The sequence below is a fragment of the Bemisia tabaci genome, chromosome 5 (assembly GCF_918797505.1).
Source record: "Bemisia tabaci chromosome 5, PGI_BMITA_v3".
NCBI classification, from domain to species: domain Eukaryota; kingdom Metazoa; phylum Arthropoda; class Insecta; order Hemiptera; family Aleyrodidae; genus Bemisia; species Bemisia tabaci.
Window position 1 is genome coordinate 20,478,622 of NC_092797.1, and position 21,357 is coordinate 20,499,978.

At 38.9% G+C, this 21,357-nt stretch overlaps 2 protein-coding genes across 5 annotated transcripts in view; one reads left to right on the plus strand and one right to left on the minus strand.

Moving 5' to 3' along the window:
* Positions 1-1,160: 1,160 nt before the first annotated feature.
* Positions 1,161-20,817, minus strand: LOC109036613 (cytochrome P450 6k1). 2 transcript variants are annotated; one of them, XM_072300406.1, is made up of 6 exons: positions 18,501-20,817; positions 16,184-16,604; positions 13,944-14,165; positions 11,289-11,540; positions 9,240-9,415; positions 1,161-3,404 (listed from the first exon to the last, which is right to left on the minus strand). In XM_072300406.1, the coding sequence occupies exons 1-5, from the start codon at positions 19,011-19,013 to the stop codon at positions 9,243-9,245; spliced, it is 1,581 nt and encodes a 526-aa protein (XP_072156507.1). In that variant the 5' UTR covers positions 19,014-20,817; the 3' UTR covers positions 1,161-3,404; positions 9,240-9,242. The 2 variants fall into 2 exon arrangements, with proteins under 2 accessions (XP_072156507.1, XP_018906493.2); XM_019050948.2 differs by having other exon boundaries at positions 9,212-9,415; positions 18,501-20,809.
* LOC109036614 (prostaglandin reductase 1) overlaps positions 15,021-21,357 on the plus strand; it is a 62,078-nt gene continuing 55,741 nt past the window's right edge. The window contains exon 1 of one of the 3 annotated variants that reach the window (XM_019050949.2): positions 15,021-15,175. Coding sequence is in view for 2 of the 3 variants with exons in the window: in XM_019050951.2 (XP_018906496.2) it covers positions 15,102-15,175 (74 nt within the window). In the remaining variant the exon portion in view is untranslated. The remainder of the gene's footprint in view (positions 15,176-21,357) is intronic. The other 2 variants (XM_019050951.2, XM_019050950.2) reach the window with 2 other exon arrangements.

Below are 21,357 nucleotides of genomic sequence, written 5' to 3' on the forward strand. Positions count from 1 at the left end.
AAAATCTATCCGTCATCCCTCAGGGTTAGGGCACCCAAAAACACCAAAACAGGGTACCTGCATAGAAAAGTCTGCGCAATACATCAGAAACAAAACTTTAAATACGTTTTTCTCAAAACGCGGTTTTCAGTTATAGGCTGTTCTTGGTGCGGTGTCCTCAATTTATCGCGATATTTTCAAAATAAAAATCGCGATAAAATGGCGATTTAATCTCGATTTTATCGACGAAAATTGCTTGCGATTTTATGGAACCAAAAATTGCGATGTGTAGCAATTAATGCGCATGCATTAATCGCAATATATATCGCCCATATATCGCAATTTTTAATGTGATAATATCGATCGATATATTTTTACCAATGTAATCGCGATGAAGAACCAATAAAATCGCTATTTATCAATCATTGCTACTTGGGGGATCAGATTTAAGAATAAATTAATCGATAAAATTTGGAAAAGCATTTTACTTATCTGTTTTGCAGAGAATATCGACGGTGAAACTACCAAACCACGTATCTCGGTTTGCGACGTCGCAGACTTCCTGCCATACTTCATTTTTTACATGAAAAACTACTTAACGTCCAGATTTGAAAATTTCTGTGATTTTTCCTCTTCGTGCGGAGAAAATTCTGTGAAAGTTTCAAGGAATGATATTGATTTGGTCTACTTCAAAAAAATAAAATGTGAGCGTAAATTTTTAAACACCGCAAACGAGATACGTGGTTTGGTAGTTTCACCGTCGATATGCGGGAAAGAAAATAGCATCTATCTCATCTGGATTTAAATTATTATCAATGACATAGTCCATATTTTTCAAAGTACTTACCATGCCCTTAATCTTAATGTTAAGACTGTCCATCAGAAATACTCGACCCAAATGAATAGTAAATAAGAATATGTTTTAAGGGCCAGCAAAGCACTGATAAAGTGTGTTACCCTCAGTTGCAAAACAAACAGTGACCATTTCAGAAGTTTATTCCACCCTCAGGTGTAGGTATTTTCTTACAACTCATTCTTACTTGAAGAGTATTTTTGTTCACATAAACAGACCTGAGAATGGAACAGGCTTTCAAGTACATTTTTTCAATATGAAAGGGAAGGTATTAATAAAGATCAAGTAAAATACTTCCTGCAGCAGCGATAAAAAAAATTCAAAAATATAATTATCATAATCAAATTATATTTTACAGAAAAAACTTTTTCAAAACATGTTAAAGTGAAATTGTGCACTATTTAATTTTCTTCAATTATTCAATACTTCATTTTAAAAGTTATAACCCATACCACTATCTATAGGATCTAGGTAATCTCTCCAGAGGTAAGCACATAAATACAATTAAAAATTTGAGGTACCTATGTATCATCTCAGAATGACTGAAATTTAAGGAAAGTCAATATACATATCGTATAAGTTTAATTATCATCATGATATTGAAGAGCCCTCTAGGTGAGGACTGTAGGTATTCCATAATTCACAACTTCTCAAAAAATGAAATTTAGTATTCCCAGAAAGGGAAATCACCCTTCACTTCCTCCCATAATGCGCGAGATGAATTTTTTTGATAGACAGATGATGAAAAGCTGGGGTTCTTAAGAAGCTGGTAGAAAATTTATTCCCAACAAAAGAGAGTAAACCTCCATAAGAGGAGTTTAGAATCGGGATGCATTAACCCTTTCACCTATTTGTAATGATTACTTATTTACATGAATGTTTCACATGCTTCAAATTGTTACCGTGATTTTCCTCAAGCATAAATTATAATTTTTGTGTCTTTAAAGATGAGGGACAAAAGCAACTATAATCAGATTTCAAAGGAAATAAGCTTTCTAGGTACATTTTTGTTTCACCATTTACCTAGAGCTACTTGGCTTCACTTAATAACCACCCTCTAGGTGAAGCTGCGTTGCTTAATTAAATATTAAAGAGAGAGTATCTGCATTAAGAGCCTCACACCCAGGTAAGCAAGATTTATTGCTTACGATGGAATTTGGTGTGTGGTCACAAAAATCGATTTCCAGTCACAAAAGTCTTTCAAAATTCATTTAAAAAAAAAAAAAAAAAAAAAAAAAAAAAAAAAAAAAAAAAATCGAGTGTGAACTTAGCTACTAACTATTTTTGAAATTAAGAAAATTCAAGGTTAAGTTTGCTCATTAACGTCATAAAGTGTCAAAATCAATATCATTTTGAAAAAAAAGTTAAAAGGTCGCTCAAGCGCCCTTAAATGCGCACGTCTAAAAATTATTTTAGCTAGACTCGTGTCGTGTCATCAGGGAATGATTTCTTGACGTCTACCCCTAGAAATCCCAAGCCAAGTCAAATTGACCCGACTACCTCTTCTGGGGGGCTTACATATGGTGGGTGAGGGGGGGGGGGGCCTAAACAAGCACCCGTACTGCGTTACCAAAAAGGTGAAAATTTCCGGAAAAGGATCTCTTACTCTCAAAAACATGGAAACAACATGAGATCAATTGTCAAAATCAGTGAATTTAAGTACGGGTCCATTTGACCCGACTTGGGACTTAGCGTATGAAAAAATTCTTGAACATTTAAAGATTAAACGATCAATAGAATGAGTTCCATTTGTGACACCTATAGGTAGACACTTTGCGATGCAAAACCGTTCAAACCTGTTTCAATTTTGTTCCATACAATAAATTTCAAACAGAGGAGCCCCTTCATTTAACGAATAGGCAACATTACAACACTCCGACACACCATGTACCCAGTTACAATTTAATGCGATCTATGGTACGTAGGTTCCTGCGCCTGGTTTTTTTCCTTCTCCCCTTTTTTCTCATTATTATTATTATGATTGTATATTTATGTGTACACATACATTTATTCCATTTTTAATAAATAAGTACTAATCAAACATGTTATTATTCAAGGAACTCAAGAAACTTTACTGCATTTTTACTTCAATTCTTCGAAAAATATTTTCTTGAAGTATCTCCGACAGCTGATTAGATAGGAACATAATTTTATTTTTCTCCCCCCCCCTTTCTCTTAATGGTTGAAGTTTCTCTCTTGGGGTAAGTCAGAATCAACTCATTTTCATTCTAATTATCTGCTATTTTCTTCGTAGCTGCCTCCCTTGACGCACCCTCTTTTGCAATTACAGCAGAAGGCATTGCATGAGCCCTTACCGCAGCAATATTTCCCCTGCTTGTAGTCCCGCTTGACATCGCCGCAATAATCGACGTCTGAGAAAGGAGGATGCCGTAACATCACGCAACATTTTGAGTCCACCGCTGGAAAGAGGCAAACAACTGCAATGAAAAACTGCAGTAAAACAGCCAAAAAAGTGTTCCATCCGAATTTCATCTCTATAACAACATAAGGTGTACGCTGAGTTTGTATCTTTTCTTAAAGATAATTGAAGCAGGTTGCTTGAAGTGTTTATCTGGAAAAAAGAGAAAAAATGATTCAGGGCCGCTTTAATCTTGTAAAATCATGAAAAAAACGCGTATCGACGTTGTAATTCGGCAATCACATAACTCGGTTTGCGACGTCGCAGACTTCCTGACATACTCTATTTTTTAAATGGGAAACCACTCAATGGTAATGCTTAAAAACTGCCGTGATTTTTCTTCTCTGTGTGAAGAAAATTCTGCAAAAACTTCAAGGAATGATGTCAATTTGTTCCTTAAAAAAATAACATAGAGGCGGAGATTTTCAGACACCGCAAACGAGATATATAATATGTGATTGCGGACTTACGCCGTCGATATAAAGCAGTACTGTTTTGCATAGTAGACCCTATTTTTATAAAATTTGTCATCCTCCATGTAATAGTCAAAAGTTATCTGTTGACGAATTTGTCAAAGACACCATAATTTTTGTTAGAACCGGGTTTAGTTGTGAATTCATGTATCTGAGTGTTTGAAGAAAAAAGGAATTAAGAAGTAATGAGAAATAAGCAAGCGGTATAGTCGTGAACTTGCTTTAAAAATAACTTATCACCAATCGGAAGAAGATTACAGTTACGCCACGTCAGTTCGCCTTCAATTTTAGTGTAGGCAACAAACGCTCCCATGTGGTCGAATAGTGGTATCGTCGTAAAATGACATGGCGTTCTTACTCGGAGACGGAACACGCCCCACCCAAAAGTAGCTGATTGGTGCAGCGCAACCCTGCGCCAGCCAATAGCGACGTCCCTCGGCGCCGCCGCTTCTCATTGGCCCTCGCATCACCGACCGGACCATACATGACATGGTAGACCGCTCTAGACATCGAATTGCGTATTCAAAGAAATGAAGGAACTTTGAAAGGATTCGTGATATCATGCACTACGACATTGAAACTTCCAAACCATGTATCTCGTTTGCGGTGTCTAAAAATCTCCGCCTCTATTTTCTTTTGTGAAAGAGGAACACACGGACATCATTCCCTGAGGTTTTTTTTTTTTTTTTTTTTTTTTTAAATTTGCCTGTCACCAAGAGGAAAAATCAAGGAATTTTTTAGGAATTGACGTGGAGCCGTTCTCCATTTAAAAACTAAAATATGACAGGAAGTCTGCAACGTCGCAAACCGAAATACGTGGTTCGGGGGTTTCACAGTCGACTAGTAGTCTGACTCAGGGAGCCGCGTAACCTGCTGCTCACCTCTGGGGCTCTGGGTCGCAGTTCGCCTTAACCCCAAGCAATTATTCAAACTCCTCGGAGATCAAATTGCATACCCAACGAATTTAAGGCGATTTAAACGAGCTCGATTACGCATGATCCTGTAGTTTTAGAGGTTTGCATGAAAATGCTAATAGGTTGTTTCAAACTCGAGCAACTTTTTCAACTTCTCGCTCTAAAAATAATTGCAAAAAATTGTAGGATCAAATAATTATTTTGCTGTTTTCTTATTCGCAATTTTTCAACAAAACAAGAGAAGGATTATAATAATAATAAAAAAAAATACGATGGCGGACCCCCTCATAATGAATTGTTATGGTGAGGGGGGGGGGGGATCATTGAGATTCTTATGTTTTCCTCCATTCATCTCGCCTCGCAACAGTAGCGCCATTTCACCAAAACCTTGGGGGGGGGGGGGGCTGACCTGACATGACCTCGAATATTATAATACATAAATGAAGACATGAATACCTACATGAATTGCTTGATGAGGGCATATGACATGAACTTAATTGAAGTTAATTTTATGACCATTAATTTAACTAACGTAACTTATAAAAATAGGTGAGTGATTAAATCACCTGATATGATTGTTTAAAAAGCAAATTTTCAGCAGTTCCATCTATTCTCTGTGTTTTTTATCTAAGCCTTCTGAAACGCAGGGGGAGGCAATCCCCCCCCCCCCCATGATGCCATCCTCTCAACGGCCCTGCGATAGTTTATTGGCTATCAAAATCGATATATTTTGCATTTAATCATTTATAGGCTCTTGGTATGTACGTGAGATGAACCGCCGGACACCTTACAGCTATGAATTAAAGAGGCTATTGGCGCGTATACGTAGTATACCGCCTTTGCGATCGTTTCGAACCCTGCTCGATACAATAACCGAGTCCCTTAGTTCCTTACCGAAAAGTGACTACCGCGAACTTCTGAGATTTTCCAAAGCGTGTAAAAAGTTTATTTATCCATCAATAATTATGATTTAAAGTTGTTTCTCATTCTGGGGGTCTCTAGTTTATGTGCAGTGAATACCAAGAGTCTACGTTACTTGGTTTTTTTAAAAAAAGCCTAAGAATGCGACGCGCTGATTTAAAATATGCATATATAAGAAGAATCAAGCGAATTGATTCGAGGATGGCTGAGCAGGTCGGCACTCTCGGAATGAGAATTTAACTCCTCCGTTTTGTTCAAAACGTTGCTTTGACAGATCTGTAACCTCGGTTATAATTTTCAAAAGTTGGTACCCGTGCTCTGATAGTGCAATCTGTGTAAGTGCAATCTGTGATGAGCCTCGAGACTCATTAGACCATTAGCTAAACGTGGCTCATACAGGAATCCACTTACCCTTCTCTTCCCCACGCTCCTGCTCACTGCGTCGGCGTCTCGACGAACAATAGCTAATGACGGTCGCCAAGCGACGATCCTCAGCCCCTCGCCCAATAGATCGTATTCGATACATCAAACGGGTGAGATTGTATCGATATCGATTGGTTCAAAACATAAACATAGCCTCAAAAGTAAATTCAGAAATCTGAGAGAACGGATCTTTTGAAACAGATTTTTTATTCTTTTGAGTACCAAATGCCAATGCAAAGTGAAATTGTCAGGAAATTTCTCATTTTCAGCTTATCCAATTAAAATCCTTGCAGTTTGGTTTGAGGTTATGTTCTATTGTTTTGAACCAAACGATACATCGAACCGTTATCGAATACGGTCTATTACTTACGCTTCATTAACCATTTCACCGTCACGCTAGGATTCGTCCAATTTTCAAAGAAAATTGTTTCGCGAGTTTTTAGCAATTTTTTCCTTCCTCTCCGTTAAAACACGAATTAAAAGAGGTCTCATTCATGAAAATCGGCCAAATAGAAGAGAAGTTACAGTATTCGAAATCCGAAGAAATCAACAAAACTTCTCCAAACAAAAAATAAAATGAAGGGGGAAAAAAGGAATGTATAAATTACAATTTAATATGATTGACCTCAGAATGTGACAAGCAATTCAATTATAAAAAGGAGAAAAAATTGAGTGAAATTACAAAAAATTAGCCTCTTGCACGGGGCTTCCTTGTATGAGTTTTGACCTGAAGACAAGTAAATCCCGTTATATTATTAAAACGAAATTGACTCCATAGTTTAATGCCTTAGTTTCTTGAATACAATTATTTTAAGCACTCGAAAATTTATACCAGCAATTTTACCCATGGGGTGATTTCCTAAGAGCTGATAATATCACGAATTTCTCATAGAGCCCTTCAAAAATGGCTTGCTTTTTGGGCAGCCGATTCGGCCATCAAACCGGAGTTTAAATGGAAGCTGATTACAACACAAAGCTCTGAGAAACATTTTGAGATGAGTATAGGAACGGTTTGTAAATTACGAGGAGATGCGAGCATTCTGTTCAGCATATCGATACATAAGTATTTTCACACGTAGAATTTAATTTTCACGTCAGGGAGTCGACATATTTTGATTTTTTCGATTTTATACGGAAAATTTATGGTTTTTCGGGATTGAAATTACTAACAATTGTTTCATGAAAAATGAATGCACCCAAAATGACTATAGCATTTTGACTTTCACATACGTGCACTCACTAAATTGATTGGTAAATTCAAAGAGTGGGTACATCGACCTGGTATATCAAGTTTCTGCGATTTTTTACGGCAAATCGGTAGATTTTCGGGATGTGGATTGCTTACATTCAATTCATGAATGAATAAAGCCTGGACATGGTTGAGCTTCTTTGCATGAAAAGGCGATTAAAATAACAAAATCAAGACATATTTAATACAATTGCATTTATATCGAGTCAATTTCTTTTCAATAATATAACGGGATTTATAATACCGGTGATTTGGGTATTTTAGCCCCAAAATACCTTTAAATCGACTTTATCTTCTAGGAGTTCGACAGAATTTTTCCTTTCTTCGCTTAAATTTTTCCGTAGCACTTTTCTTCAAGAATCTGATAAGATTTTGCTTGAGGCAGATCAAAAAACTTAAATTTGTTCGAATAGCTTTCTAGATTCACAATACACGGTCTCGTCAAGGTGCGTCGTTGACCTTGCAGTGTTGGATCGTGAATTCTCTTGTTGTGCTGCTTGCCTTTTTTGAAATCTCTGTAAATGAAAACTAAAGGGTTTGATATGTGCGAGTTAATGACGCGCCTTATCAACACATTGTGTTGGAGTTCACTGCTTTTTTTTTTTGTTTCATTTGATGGGCTTAGAGGACAAGGCGCAAGTGCGGCTTCTGAAAAAATTGAGGAACTTTTCTTAGAGCGTATTCTTTGAAAAATTCGCTGCAAATTCAATTTTTAGCATGAAAAAGTCAATTTGAACTACCTTTTTGCTATAAGGATCCATGTGATTTCGAAACTTCAGACACGTATTTCTCGAAATAGCAAAAACTGCACTCATGCGCCTTGTTCTTCAAGCCCCTCATTTCAGGGGCACGGCCATGTTTAGTGGACGCTCCGCAGAGTTAGGGCTCTGCCACTTTGTACGTACCTCAAATCTGACGCTCCGCAGAGTTAGGGCTCTGCCACTTTGTACGTACCTCAAATCTGACGCTCTGCTGGCGCTCTTTGCTTTTCAAAATGGGGAACACTTAGTAATAAAAAAAACACTTGTATATTGTTCGATCGAATAAAGCATAACTAAGTAAAAAGCTGTTTTTAAACGCACGAGTTCATCCACACCACAAGACTGTTTGTTACCGATTCTCTCTACAAGCACAATTTTCAAAAAAATTTAATCTTCACCTGCCAGTTCCAATTGACGTTATGTGTCTCAAAGAAACAATAGCGGCGAGACATTCGATACTTTGATCGATCTTTTGATAATGAGAGCGAAGCAGGCTCTATACATCCGAAGACCGTGAGTCCATTTTCGGAGGAAGTCATTATGGCTTTCTTGCCCGGCAAGTATTTCTGAGAGGCATTGATTGCTGTGAGTACCTAGCAATATTATTATAACAATGTGTTGCAATTTAATCGAAAATAGTTTATTTGTGGGAATGGACTGCAATAAATTCGTTATATTGTTGCAGTGCTCAAACACGCTTGCATTTTGCTTCTTTTACACCAGACTCTTAAAAGAGGGAACAATTCAAAAAGAGGGGGAAAATGGTTACTCAATACCCTCGATGGAACAAATTGGGTAGAAAAGGGAGAGAAAAAAAGTGCTCCTAGAAATTTACTGAAATGGTTCTAAGACAGAACTATAAGACCAAAGTTTACTAAGGCAACGGTGACTCAACACCGCAGAAATAAATACCTAGCCCATATACGGAAATGAAATTACGCTGAGAGAAATATTATTCGTCAATTTTCAACCTTTAAATGATGCACATATTGTAAGCTAAAACTTTGTAAAATTCAGTCTTGGAGGGCTTATTTTTTCAAAATTTTCCGGGGGAGGCACCCGTTCTCCCTTCCTCGGGGGGGGGGGGGGGGGGGGAGGATCACCTCAGACCCCTACTCGACATTAGCAAATGCCCCTCCCCCCCCCCCCCCGATTCACTCTGGATCCGCCACTGTACATTATTACGAGTATGTGTGAGTGTATTAATTTAAATTCTTACATCTGAGTTAAAGGTGATTTTCGCCCACCATCTACTGTTCTCTCTTTGTAAAACGGACGAAGATCGGTTCTCGTGGTCGTAACAATATTGGGCTCAGAGGGTGGAGTGGCACAACATTGGTCTTCGTGTTTACCGGTGTCATCTCAAATTTAGCGACGACAGACGCCACTGAGTATTTCAACACGGTCATCGCATACCGTGCCCCTGAAATCACATAACAGAGAGAATGCAATAATTAACGAAGAAAAAGACGGTGTATTATAACAAGTGTAATTACAGTATGTGTTTCTCTCAATTACCGCCGTTAATGAAGTCTCGCGTGAAAAAAAACACACACATCAACGCTGCCTTTCAATCGTCGCATTATAATGCTTTATGACTTTACGACACCAATACCTATGCAAAAAGCAATATCAGTAAGCCTCTGATTCATCATTGTAATAGGGTGAATGCTTGTTAATCATAAAGTAATTTTAAAAACATTAGATTTTCTTGAATAAACAGAATTTAATTTGAAAGGGAAATGGCCTTTACAAATGGTTTTTTATCTCATTTGACAATTTTACAATCTTTAGGAAATCCTTAAAGTGTGGAAAGTAGCATTTAATAACGGACTGACGTAAACTTTGTGACTATATCGTTTTGTTATAAAAGTGTCCAACTATTTAAGACATGTACAGGTTGGATATTATTGTACTTATCCAAGCAAAATCTTCCCGACATCAATAAAGATAAGTGTCGTGTAATCACTCAACCAGAACTTTACAGACGGAAGTTTGGATGTTCATGCCTACATAATACTTTTTATGGCCGAAGTATGACGTGCCGTATCGCAGAGCGCAGACGCGCAGAGTCAGGTTTTCTTGTGCTAAAAGGTCTTTTGACGAGGATCATCGTCTTAAAGTAGCCGATAAAGTACAGATATGACTAAGGGAGTCCGGAAATAAGATAATAAATAAAAGTTATCACAGATTTGTTACTCAGTTGCTCCGGTATATTTAACGCCGTGAAACATTAAACATTTTAAAACATTTTCAGAACCACTTGGAGCAACAATGTTAATGCCTTAACTTAACTCTCCCCGTAATATTCTCAGAAAATGTAAAAATGCTCTCTTGCAATTTTTGTGAAAGTTGCGTGAAAGTTTATAGTCATGAATTTGGAGCTCTGCAATAGGTAGAGCGAGGCACACAGGAAACAGATCATGAAACGAGAGACGCTGACAGCAGCAGCCCTTATTTATCGCCTCTTACTGTCCCTGTTCCGTCAATCCTGACTGCTGGATAGTGAAGAGCATTTTGACAACGGCTGATAAGCTCCGCGCGCCGCTCCAGGGATCCGAAAAACCGAAGCGCCTTCAATTCTTTCCACATGCAACACGCACGATCAATAAGTGCGAATAGTTGTATTTAGGCGCTACAAGGAACGTAGCGTCACATCGCTTTTGGAGTGCTGTTCTAAGGCAGTATTATTTAATGTTAAGGCTTTTTTTCTTTTTCATTGCAAGTAAATACCTAAGCAGCTTCAGGAGCAAGCATTACAACAGAACTGTTCGGTATTAAGGAAATCATAATTTGATATTTTTTACCTCCAATCTGTTTCGTCTTGTGATAAGCAATTTAAAAAAAAAAAAAAAAAAAAAAAAAAAAAAAAAAAAAAAAAAAAATCCGTAACTCACTAGCGGTAATCTTTTCAGGTGAGACGCGTTTCGGAGCTAAAAACTCCATCATTAGTCTGCCGCGAACATTCAGACAGTCGACAGCGAACAGCAGAGAACAGTCGGAGTTGGCTGCCGTCTGATGATGGAGCTTTGAGCTCCGAAACGCGTCTCGCACCTAAAAAGATTACCGAAAGGAAGTACCGGAAACAATTTTTAACCTTTTTTATCATAATTTGACTTGTGCCCCCCCTCCCGCAAAGTTTCTGTTTCTTCTACCCTTTACACAAAATTCGCTGTACAATTAAGTGCACTTCTGAACAGCAGAAGTTGAGTTTTCATTGCAAGGTGCATTTTGCCCGACTTCATCACGCACGAATTTGTATCGGTAAAAGTGGCTTATCAAAGGAGGTGTCTTACCAAAGCAGCTTCGTGGGCCATTTCCGAAGGGTAAGTATGTGAAGGGCGTGAGTTTACTCGGACTTTCCTCGTCAAATCTGTCGGGCCGAAATTCTCGAGGGTCCGAGTGGTGCTGGGGGTCTGCGTGAATCGAATAAATTGGAACAACGAGTAAAGTTCCCACAGGCACGATGGTCTCAGAGTCAGGGATTTTGTACTCTTTCGTGCAAATTCTCACCACTGGCATCAATGCTGGATACAATCGCAGAGTTTCTGCAATGGAGAAGAAGAATTAGAGATCAGCACCCGAAGAAGATTCTTCCCAGAGTCTGGGATAAAAACATACCGTCTAAGTGGAAAGTACTGAATAATCTAGTCTCAAATGAGAATCAGGAAGGAGGCACAAGAATGCTTATTACAATGCGAGACTATGTTTTCAAGAAATCGTCACCTTCTAGTCAAAGTATCACAAGCGCCACATGACCGGATTTACCTACTTGCCGCCCATGGGCCACCTGTATTTTGCCGCTCTCTTCTCATTCATTTTGAAAGATCAATAAAAACCATCAAGTGAACGTACCGGAGGGAGAAGGGTGCATGAGACGCGTTCACTCGTGTTGGACACATTTTTTGCGTAAGCCCTGTCAACACTACTAGCAAAAGTTCACGGAACTTCGCGCGAAAGTTCCTAAAGAGTGAACCTATCTCTGCGGGGACAAGGCCTTTCATTTGTAAGAAATGAACTAAAAAATTAAGAAAGAGCAAACATAAATGTGGTTTAATAATTTTAACTTCCGCCGCCATGCCGCGCTGACCACACTATGTTTGGCGCAATGCGTGAAGTATTCATGTAGTCTTGTAGGCACTATGCGTTTCACGCCGCGCCGAGGGCGCCGACCGCTGTTGATCGTACTGTGTTTGACGCAATGCGTGAAGTATTCATGCAGTCTCGTAGGCGCTGATAAGTGTTACATGCCGACCGCTGCGTCGAGGGCTTCTCCTTTTCATCTCAAGTCCTCGTCATCATTTCTCTTTGCGCCGCGCCGCTCCAGGCCAAATTACGCGTTTGGTCTCTCTCTTAACTCAACTAATTAAAGGTGCGCAGTCTTTTGTATCACCGAAATACGACAAAATTAGCAATTAAGGAACTCTCAGGAAATGAGAGATTTTGTCTCATTTTCTTGTTTGTAATTTTTTTCTGAATCCGATTTTTTTGTACCTGCATTTAAAAAAATTGCAAAATTTGCCGCCCCCTAATTTTGCCGCCATGGGCCGCGGCCCATGTGGCCACCCCCTTGATCCGGCCCTGAAGCGCCATGCGACGTTTAAAAATGTCCGCAACCATTTTATTTTTCAGAGAGAAATTTTTGAACGAAGCTGTCCAAAAATTTCATTGAACTTTCTTTGTGCTGTCGATAAAATTCAGTGAAATTTTCAAACAGATTCAACCAAAAATTTCTCTTTAAGAAAATAAAATGGCGGCGGAAACTTTTAAATTTAGCATGGCTCTTGTGATATTTTAGCCGGGAGGTGACTAAATATTCTTCTTACCCTCGACATTCGTCGCTTCCTTCGTTGGTCAACATCGTTAGTCGTTATCCACTTTCCTTTAAAAAAATTAATGTTAAATGGACTCAATTTAATAAGAAGATCAGAAACACTGGAAAAAACACATTGGATCTAGAGTCCAGACTCTTGAAAACATTGACTAGAAAAAATACTCTTGATTCAATAAGATTTTTGCTTAAATCAAAAGGAAATCCGCTCAAATTAAGATGCTTGGTTCTTGATTTAAGTAAAAATCCGATTGAACCAAGAGTATTTTTTCTTGTCGATGTTTTAAAGAGTCTGGACTCTAGATCCGATGTGTTTGTTTCCAGTGAACCGACAAATATTACCCTCGCCAGAATTTTTGTTCAAAATTCTCCCCTCTGTAATTTTTTTCTTTTTCCTCAAATTTTTCATCACCTTTAATTTTGATTTGAGGGACCTCGTTTCCGCACGAGGTAGGGCAAGTAAATACAAATTTTAACATTTAGTTTACTCACTTGTGACGAATTTCTCCTTTATTATGCGGACGCATTTCGAGGGAGCGGCTCATCATCGCGGTGTGGATAATGAGCAATTCGCTCGAAACGCGTCTGCACAATACTTAGAAATAAAATTGTCGCACGTGAGTGAACTAAATTTTAAACATTTTAATCATACTGTCACTTATTGAAAATTTATCCAGGCTGTAAGAATTTTTTCTTTTAGAGAATAGTTGATATAAAAGAGCATAATTAAATAAATATGTAAAACAGCACATTTTAGTCAAATAAAGTATTACTTATAAATTAGTAAATGTAAGAAGCGCGCACCGCGCTACCCCGTGCGTACCTCTTGGGAACCTGAAAAACCGAAGCGCCTTCAATTCTTCTGACATGCAACACGCACGATCATCAAGTGCGAATAGTTGTATTCAGGCGCTACAAAGAACATATAGCGTTGTCGCATTGCATTTGAAGAGCTGTTACAGGGCCGTATCGTTCGTAATTCTTATCTTTCTCATTACTAATCCTTAAACGGCTTCAGGAACGATCATTGTAACAAAACTTACCTGTGCTTTGATTGGAGCCTTGATTAAGTCATCGCGAGAAACGATTTTTTAAGAAATAATTCTTAACTTGCACGTACCTTTGATAACTTTCTCCGTGTGTTTTAGATCTTTTAAAACATCGTCGGTGATCACTTCCGTCGAGTGTCTACGCAACGCTTCGTCGACTTCTGCCTTTATTTTGTGCTGGTGTTCTGGGTTCAAAGATAGTAAGTGGAAACAGAAACTTAGAGGTCCAGAGCTTGTTTCCACTGCATCCGTGAAAGTCCAGATCAGTTGTCCGATCAGCATCATTTCTTTGGCTGCAAAAACCGAATTTTGAATTGAACGTATTCATGCTAAGAAGAACTTATGTCAGTAAGATTTTCGCGAAATATAATTCCTTTTAGCAGAAATGTGTCCAATTGTTTCTCACATCACAGCTTAGGAGCGGCTTTACCTTACATTATACAGGGTTATTCAAAAGTCACGCACCACTGGCCATAACTGTAGTTCTCATCATGATATCGCTTTGCGGTTTAAGACGTTTTTCCTCATATTCTTCATATTTCCGTCCCTCATAGAGGGAGAAACTTTTTTAGGTACTTTCTAGGTTTTGATCCCTTTGGGAGCAGGAGCGGCGGGGAGTACCTCAAAAATTTCAAATGGCCACCCCCCGCATGGCCAGTGGTGCTTGACTTTTGAATAACCCTGCATAGTCTGACTACATGAGACGTTGTCTCATTTCCTTTCATGTCTCATTTAGTTTACAGAAAATTGAATAGATGTTTGGCCTCCCCCCCCCATAAAATTGCAATACTTTTACGAAATTTGATCTATAAACGCCGATTTTAACAGATCCATTGAGATGTGTTTCATGTGTGAGAAAGGCAATTTGCAGTGCCATAAAAATAGTACCTACTATTTTTTACTTAAGTTTCTTAAGTTATTTCAATAAGAGGAGCTCCTTCAATCAGTACTAGACAACATACACGTGAAAAATTTACGTGAAATTTGTTTGATTTCGAGGGAAAGGAGCGTCAGAAAACGTAGGAATCTCCCTTTCATTTCCGGCTGAAGATCAAGCTCTCGGACGGTCTGTTGCTCAATGATTAGTGTCGCAAAGATCCGCTCGGAGCGCCACTTTCTGGACGCACAACGACCTGTTATGCCCACGTGACCAGCCTGCGATGCGATGATAATATCCGTGCGTTATCACTCTGTGAACCCGTATCTTCCTTCAATTTTTGTTTAATATAATGGTGTTTTTCGCGTTGAATTTATCCCGGAGTTTTGGTCGAAAGTGTCTTTGGACTCACTCGAAGTTATTAACGTAAGATTCTTCATTACATCCTTCTCTGCATGCTCGTTATTTTATTCACGGAATGCCGACGGGTCTAGATATCGGAGAGCTTACTTGAGAAAAATGTCGAGATGAACCTGCGTGACGTCACATGATGAGCAAACAGACATAATCCGAGAACAAACGTGCCCACAAGAATCCGCTGGTGCCTGTGAGCTCCTTTTTCAGTTATTGTGCCCCCCCCCCCCCCCCCCGAGCTACTCCCCCTTGCAGGCTCCAAGCGTAATCATGCTTTTCTCAAAGGATTCTATTTACTGTTGAAGTTATTCAACACATATTTTCACACAGTTTCACACTTACGTTATTTTTCTTTTTCCCACATTCAAAAACTAGGTATGATTTTTATCTCTATCTAGGGAAATTTTTATCTCTCCAAACGTATATTCGTACAGGAGACAGAGAGGAAAAAAATGTATTGTATAAATATTTCAAAATTTTGTACCCACAAATATTCACCCATTCATTTTTTGAATAGAAGGGATGGGTATAGAGAAGGAGGGGAAAATTTTTTTTGACCCACATCCAAAGTAGCACAGTGCAACGAAATCAATTTTGCAATTTTGCAGGAATTTCTAATTTTTTACAACTCAAAAATGTCAATATTATTACATCGTTTGGTTAATGAATGCCGATTTCAAACGATCAAATGTATGAGAAAGATATACAATCAATTTACAATGCAAAAAAATCGTAATTTATCTCAGTTTTATCGGCTTTCGACAGGTTCAGCCCCTTCAATCAGAGAATAGGCAACATACGCAACACTCTAGGTGAAGCAAGTAGTCTCACTTGGAGTCGATTGTTTAATATATGTTTAAATAAAGAAAAAAACAATGTTTCCAATTTGCAAGCGAATCGGCATCAGCAACACTCCGATACAATAGTCATAATTTTACTATGTAGGTAATCGTAATTCATTTGCAACCTGTGCCACTTGGGATCTCAAGTATTAATTCCAAGAGAGAAAGGTCGACTTACTTGGAGACAACTCCTCTGGATTCTGTATTTTCCTCTCCACCGTAAAAGCAGGATCCTCGTTAGACCCTTCACTCGCACTTTCGTTGCTCTCATTCTTATTTTCTTCGAGATCCATCAAAAACTGGAAAAGATCTTTGTCCGTGTTTCGGCCGTCTTTTTTGAGACATCGGTGGACGTTTTCGGCAACGAAACCCTTGAGGATTCTGTGCTCGGTCGGAGACATGACCGCGAATTTGTGGCCTAAACTCGGGTAGAATATAAACCCGAATTGCGTCAGCATGGTGAAAAATGACGGTTTGAAGGTGCTGTACAGGAGTTCGAGCACGGGTGTTTTCTTGTCCGAGAAAGGATCCAAATCCGTGCCCAAAGCTCTGCTGATCAGGTCTGCGGTGAACTTGAAAGCAAGCTCGTGCACATCGACCTGGAAAGACGAAAAACAGGAATGTTGACGTTGAGGCTATAGAAAGTTTATCAAACCCTGAAGAGGAATGTACCCTCAACGTTGCTTCGATATCCACCGAGTCCCTGCAGTGCTGATGGGGAATTTTGTGGCAAGGTTGAGGCAACATTAGTCGTGAGGCAGGAAGCCACATTGGACAGGGACATTTTGTAGATATTGTAGGTCGACATTTGCACAGAAAAATACCCAAAGCTGGTAATTTATGTTTAATATGAATTTTCATTTCCACTTTTTTCGATCACTCGCGTGATTTTTTTTTTCTCTTTTTTTTTTGGGGGGGGGGGGGACGAAATTGTTTGGCAGTCCTACTTTAAACAGTACCAAGTGATATTGTACGAATATCCGTTGGAACCATCGCCTGACAATATTGACAGCATTGTTGCAGGACAGCACTGACCAAGAAAAGCCAATATTGTTAGGAAGTGTGGTTATCTAAACGGCCACTACATCTTCCTTCAATGGACAAGATAGGCAAAAGCGGTCTCTCAGGAGCCGCAACAGCTGTATTCGCAAATCATGCATGTCACAAGAAAAGTAGTTTTAAAATTGGTGGCAGACATTGGGTCTCTTTAATTCTAAAGCTGAATGACTTGTGCGACTTGTGCATAATATCCTCAGAGATAATATCATGGAAAAGAAAAGTCTCTAATGGTGATTTCACGATAATAGGAATAGTCGTGTCGCCGTGGGTTTTGAACGACATAGGGCAAAACGATTGAAAACCAAATTAATTAATCAATAGGAATGATGTCCCTGAACCTATCCATGCTAAAAAATATGATGAATTATTATTATATTTAATAATATGAGACTTAAAAGGCCGAAAATGTCCGGTCGGTTACGCGTCGCCAACCCCGATTTTGAAGCAAAAGAGCAATTTGCGGTAACAAATCAGTACTGATCATGAACTCTATGGCAATATTTGCTGAAAAGAGACTCTAGTGTTCAAGAAAATTGCCAGTTTGAACTGAAATGTTTATTATTGAGCGAGAAAAGTCGTAAGAAAGAGGTGTCGCCACATTTGGCAACAAATTTTTGCAGTTGTATAAAGTGCAGTGTTTATCTCGCCAGATGGAGTCAGGAGTTTCAAAAGTGCCATCAAATTGTTTGCTGAAGTCTTCCTGACAAAACTATTACTAATAAGTCAGTTTTTTTTACAATGAAAACTTTAATTATTATGAAAACCAGTGATTTTTACGTGTGTAGCACTAATTCCTCACTACGCAAAAACCTCAATTTAATAGTATTAAACTAAAAGGAAGTCTCCAAAGTTTAGAAAACTTTTAAGGCAGCATTAATTCCACCTCATAACTCAAGAATTGCCAAGTTTCATCTGTTGTATCATCTTTAATCTCACATTTTTGAGTGTCGGTTACGCTGTGTCTGTTACGTAACCGACACAATTTGGCAGGGCCGCCATGTTTGCGTGGACCTCCAGCAGTCCCGCGGGAAGCGCTGATACCTGATTCAATGGCTTGTTTATCAATCACTTTAACTTTGCACTGAATCAAAATAGAGCGTGCCAAAGCTGGAAAAAGGAAGTTTAATACCTTTAAAATGAGGTAATGAAATCCTGTTAAAATTGGTGCACTTTTATTTCTAAGGTATTTCACATTTTAACTATTCCTGTTATCGTGAAATCACCCTAATGTGCGACTTTTTTTTGTGACATTTTTAACATCATGAAAGTAGGACATATGGACGTATTTATGCTAAAAGGAACTATGTGCATAGGGTCTGAGTGTAACGTAGTACCTTTTAGCATAAATACGTCCATATTAGAGTTCTTGTTGCATATCTTTTCATCTAGTGGCCTATAACAAGGCACAATTACACCCTTTGATAACGAATACGTACCCATGTTCTATTATACTGCTTCTCGAAGTGTTGTTCCATTTTCTCGGAGCAGCTACTCATTCGATTGGCCATCTGCCTCATGCTCGTGGCGGAGAACATGGACGACATCTGACGCCGCAGGGTCTTCCAGTAGGAGTCGTTGAGCGAGTAGAGCTGGTGCGAGTAAATATGGTTCTGGTCGTACCGGAAGTCGTGATGGTTCGAGAAGTGATGAAAGTCCTTCACGAGGACCCGATCGATGATACTCGGATCAAGGATCATCAGAATCGGGGTTTGAAATTGGAAAAATCCGCAAAATCGCAGGTTCTGGGCTCGGGCCTTTTGGTACAGGATGTCCAGGCATTCGGCGTAAGATTTGAACAGGAACTTGCGGAAAACGCGATGACCACACACGTAGCACGGCTCTAAGTACGGGATGCCCAGCCGCTTCCAATGGTCAAACCGTGATATGAATGCTAACAAGCACAAGACCAACGCGAAACAAACGCCAATTTGAAGGTACAGAGGAACCATTTTGATTCTAGTTTTTGTTTTTTTAAAAGATAAAAATAGAGCAAAACTTTATCGCGTACTAAACTCAAAAGTCAAACGTCCATTCAATCCGTCGTAGTTTGAATTCAATAACTAATCGAGAAAATAATATTTCACTTATTCACTTTCCACTGGAGGTAGCGTGAATCCATGGATCAATGTCATAGGACTCATTTGAATATTTCAGCACTTTAATTGGGCTTAATAGTCTTAAATAGAATAATTTACTAGGAATTACAACGCGCCTAGGTACTATTTTGTAATAAATAAATATTAACTTAATTTAATTTTAATTATAAACCCTTTAAACAGATTATTTTAATGGTTAGCCGCACTCCGTAATTTACCTTTCGAATTTCTTTTTATTAATGTGAATTATGTACTTTCATTTTACTGTGAGTTCAATCGATATTTCCTTGTATTTCAGTTCAGATCTTCCAATATTTGTTTATTCGGATAGAAATAAATGGGGGTGAGGATACGAAGAGTAATTTCGTCCAGAGATAATGTTTTATTCTGAAGGCTTTACCTTTTGGGTATATTATCACAAACTAGTTATTTCTGAGAGATAGAATAGTGTTAGAACTGAATCACTGTAAAACTGCACGTCGGTAGCTGGTTTCCTCCAAAAGTAACAATGCAATAGAATTAGGACAATCGTGATTTGTAGCACATGCAGACGCAGTTTCTTCATTGTGCTCTGCAGCAATTTTCTGTCAACCGAACATTTTAAAGACTATTATTGGCAACATTAGATCGGTCTACAATGATATTTCCGCGCACCGTCATAAATTAAATTCGTGAAAAATAAGTGAAAAACATACATAAATATTCGCAAGAATTTTTGTCAACTGAGAAAATGCCAAAATAAAGGCCTTAAAAAATTGCGCATTGAACGGAAAACCAAATTGAAAAAAAAACCCCAAAAACTTTTCAAAACGTCGACAACTTTGTGCAGGACGAACAACTTTGGAACCGGTTCGAGTCCCAGAGAAATGGGACTCCCTGGAGTCAGTTATGATCGAACCTCGCGTTTGGAAAAACTGTGCCTAATCCTGGATTGTGAGACTGACGTAAGCTGATTGACGGCAGCAGTAGGCAATAATCAGGTACTCGCTGATGTCTAGTCAAATTATCCTAGCGGAAATATGAGAGTGGTAGGTAATGCATGTGGTTAGCCTTCAGGTTGAACTGCTATACAATAATTGCCGATAATCATCTTCGGATGTTTTTATTTCTGCGTGGAAATTCTGTCCCGGCTCACTCCCGCGGCAATCTGTCCCATACTCGCAGGTGATCACACCAATCCCATATCTTGGTCGTCAACGCTTTCACGGACGTCCCGGGGAACTTCCCGTGTTGAAATTAGGGCACTTCATCTTTCATGGTTGGCACGAAGAGCTCTTACAGCTAAGACTCGTCAGTTGAACTCGGGAAAACTTTTACTGCCATCCAATGGAAACTTACTTCCAACGCAAAAGAGTATCCATAAAACCATAAAGAATATTAACATTCTGTAGGTTAATTAATGACTTCCGCCAATATCACGTTTCTTGACACAAGAATACATTTTTTTATGGCTGAGTTCTACTCCTCAAAAATTTGTAACCCCTCATGCGATACTCTTCCCACAGCCGGATCTAGGTTTTTGCCGCCCCTGGGATCAAAATATAGCCGCTTCGCTGCTCCCATTTATTCCCTTCCTCCATCCTTTTTCCGCTCATCTTCTTTCGCTCCCTCCCTGTCTCCATATTTTCTTTCCTTACGCTATAACTTTCAAATTTCCAATACCGAAATTTGCCCATCGCTATAATTCGCCGCCCCTCAAAAGCCGCTATGGGCCTGGGCCCTAGTGCCCTATAGGTGAAGCCGGCCTTGATTCTTCCCCTTCCTACGAATATGGCGGAAAAGTTATCCAACATCGTATGGAAAAAGTGAACTTACTATCGCACATTTCGTGGAAAGTTGCAGTCAACCGTGAACCCCCCCCCCCCCCCCCGAGGGGGGGGGGAGTATTTTCGGAGAGAACTCACGATTATGAGTTCAATCTCCCATGCAACGTAGAAAGAGTGAACTCACCACTTATTACTTTTTATGAGAAACCAGCCAAGATTTGATGGAATTATTGTTTATGAGAGACTGATAAAAGACCACTGAGAAGAAAAGAATGTGTACAGGAATTGCATTTTTGTCATTTTCTTTCGGCGGGAAAAGTAAAAAAGACTCAATATCGTAGAGATTAAATGTATTTTTAAAAAAAATTACTAATGGGAAACATTCCGAAAGACGTCGGTTAGAAAATCATCATAATAAAATTATTATCAAT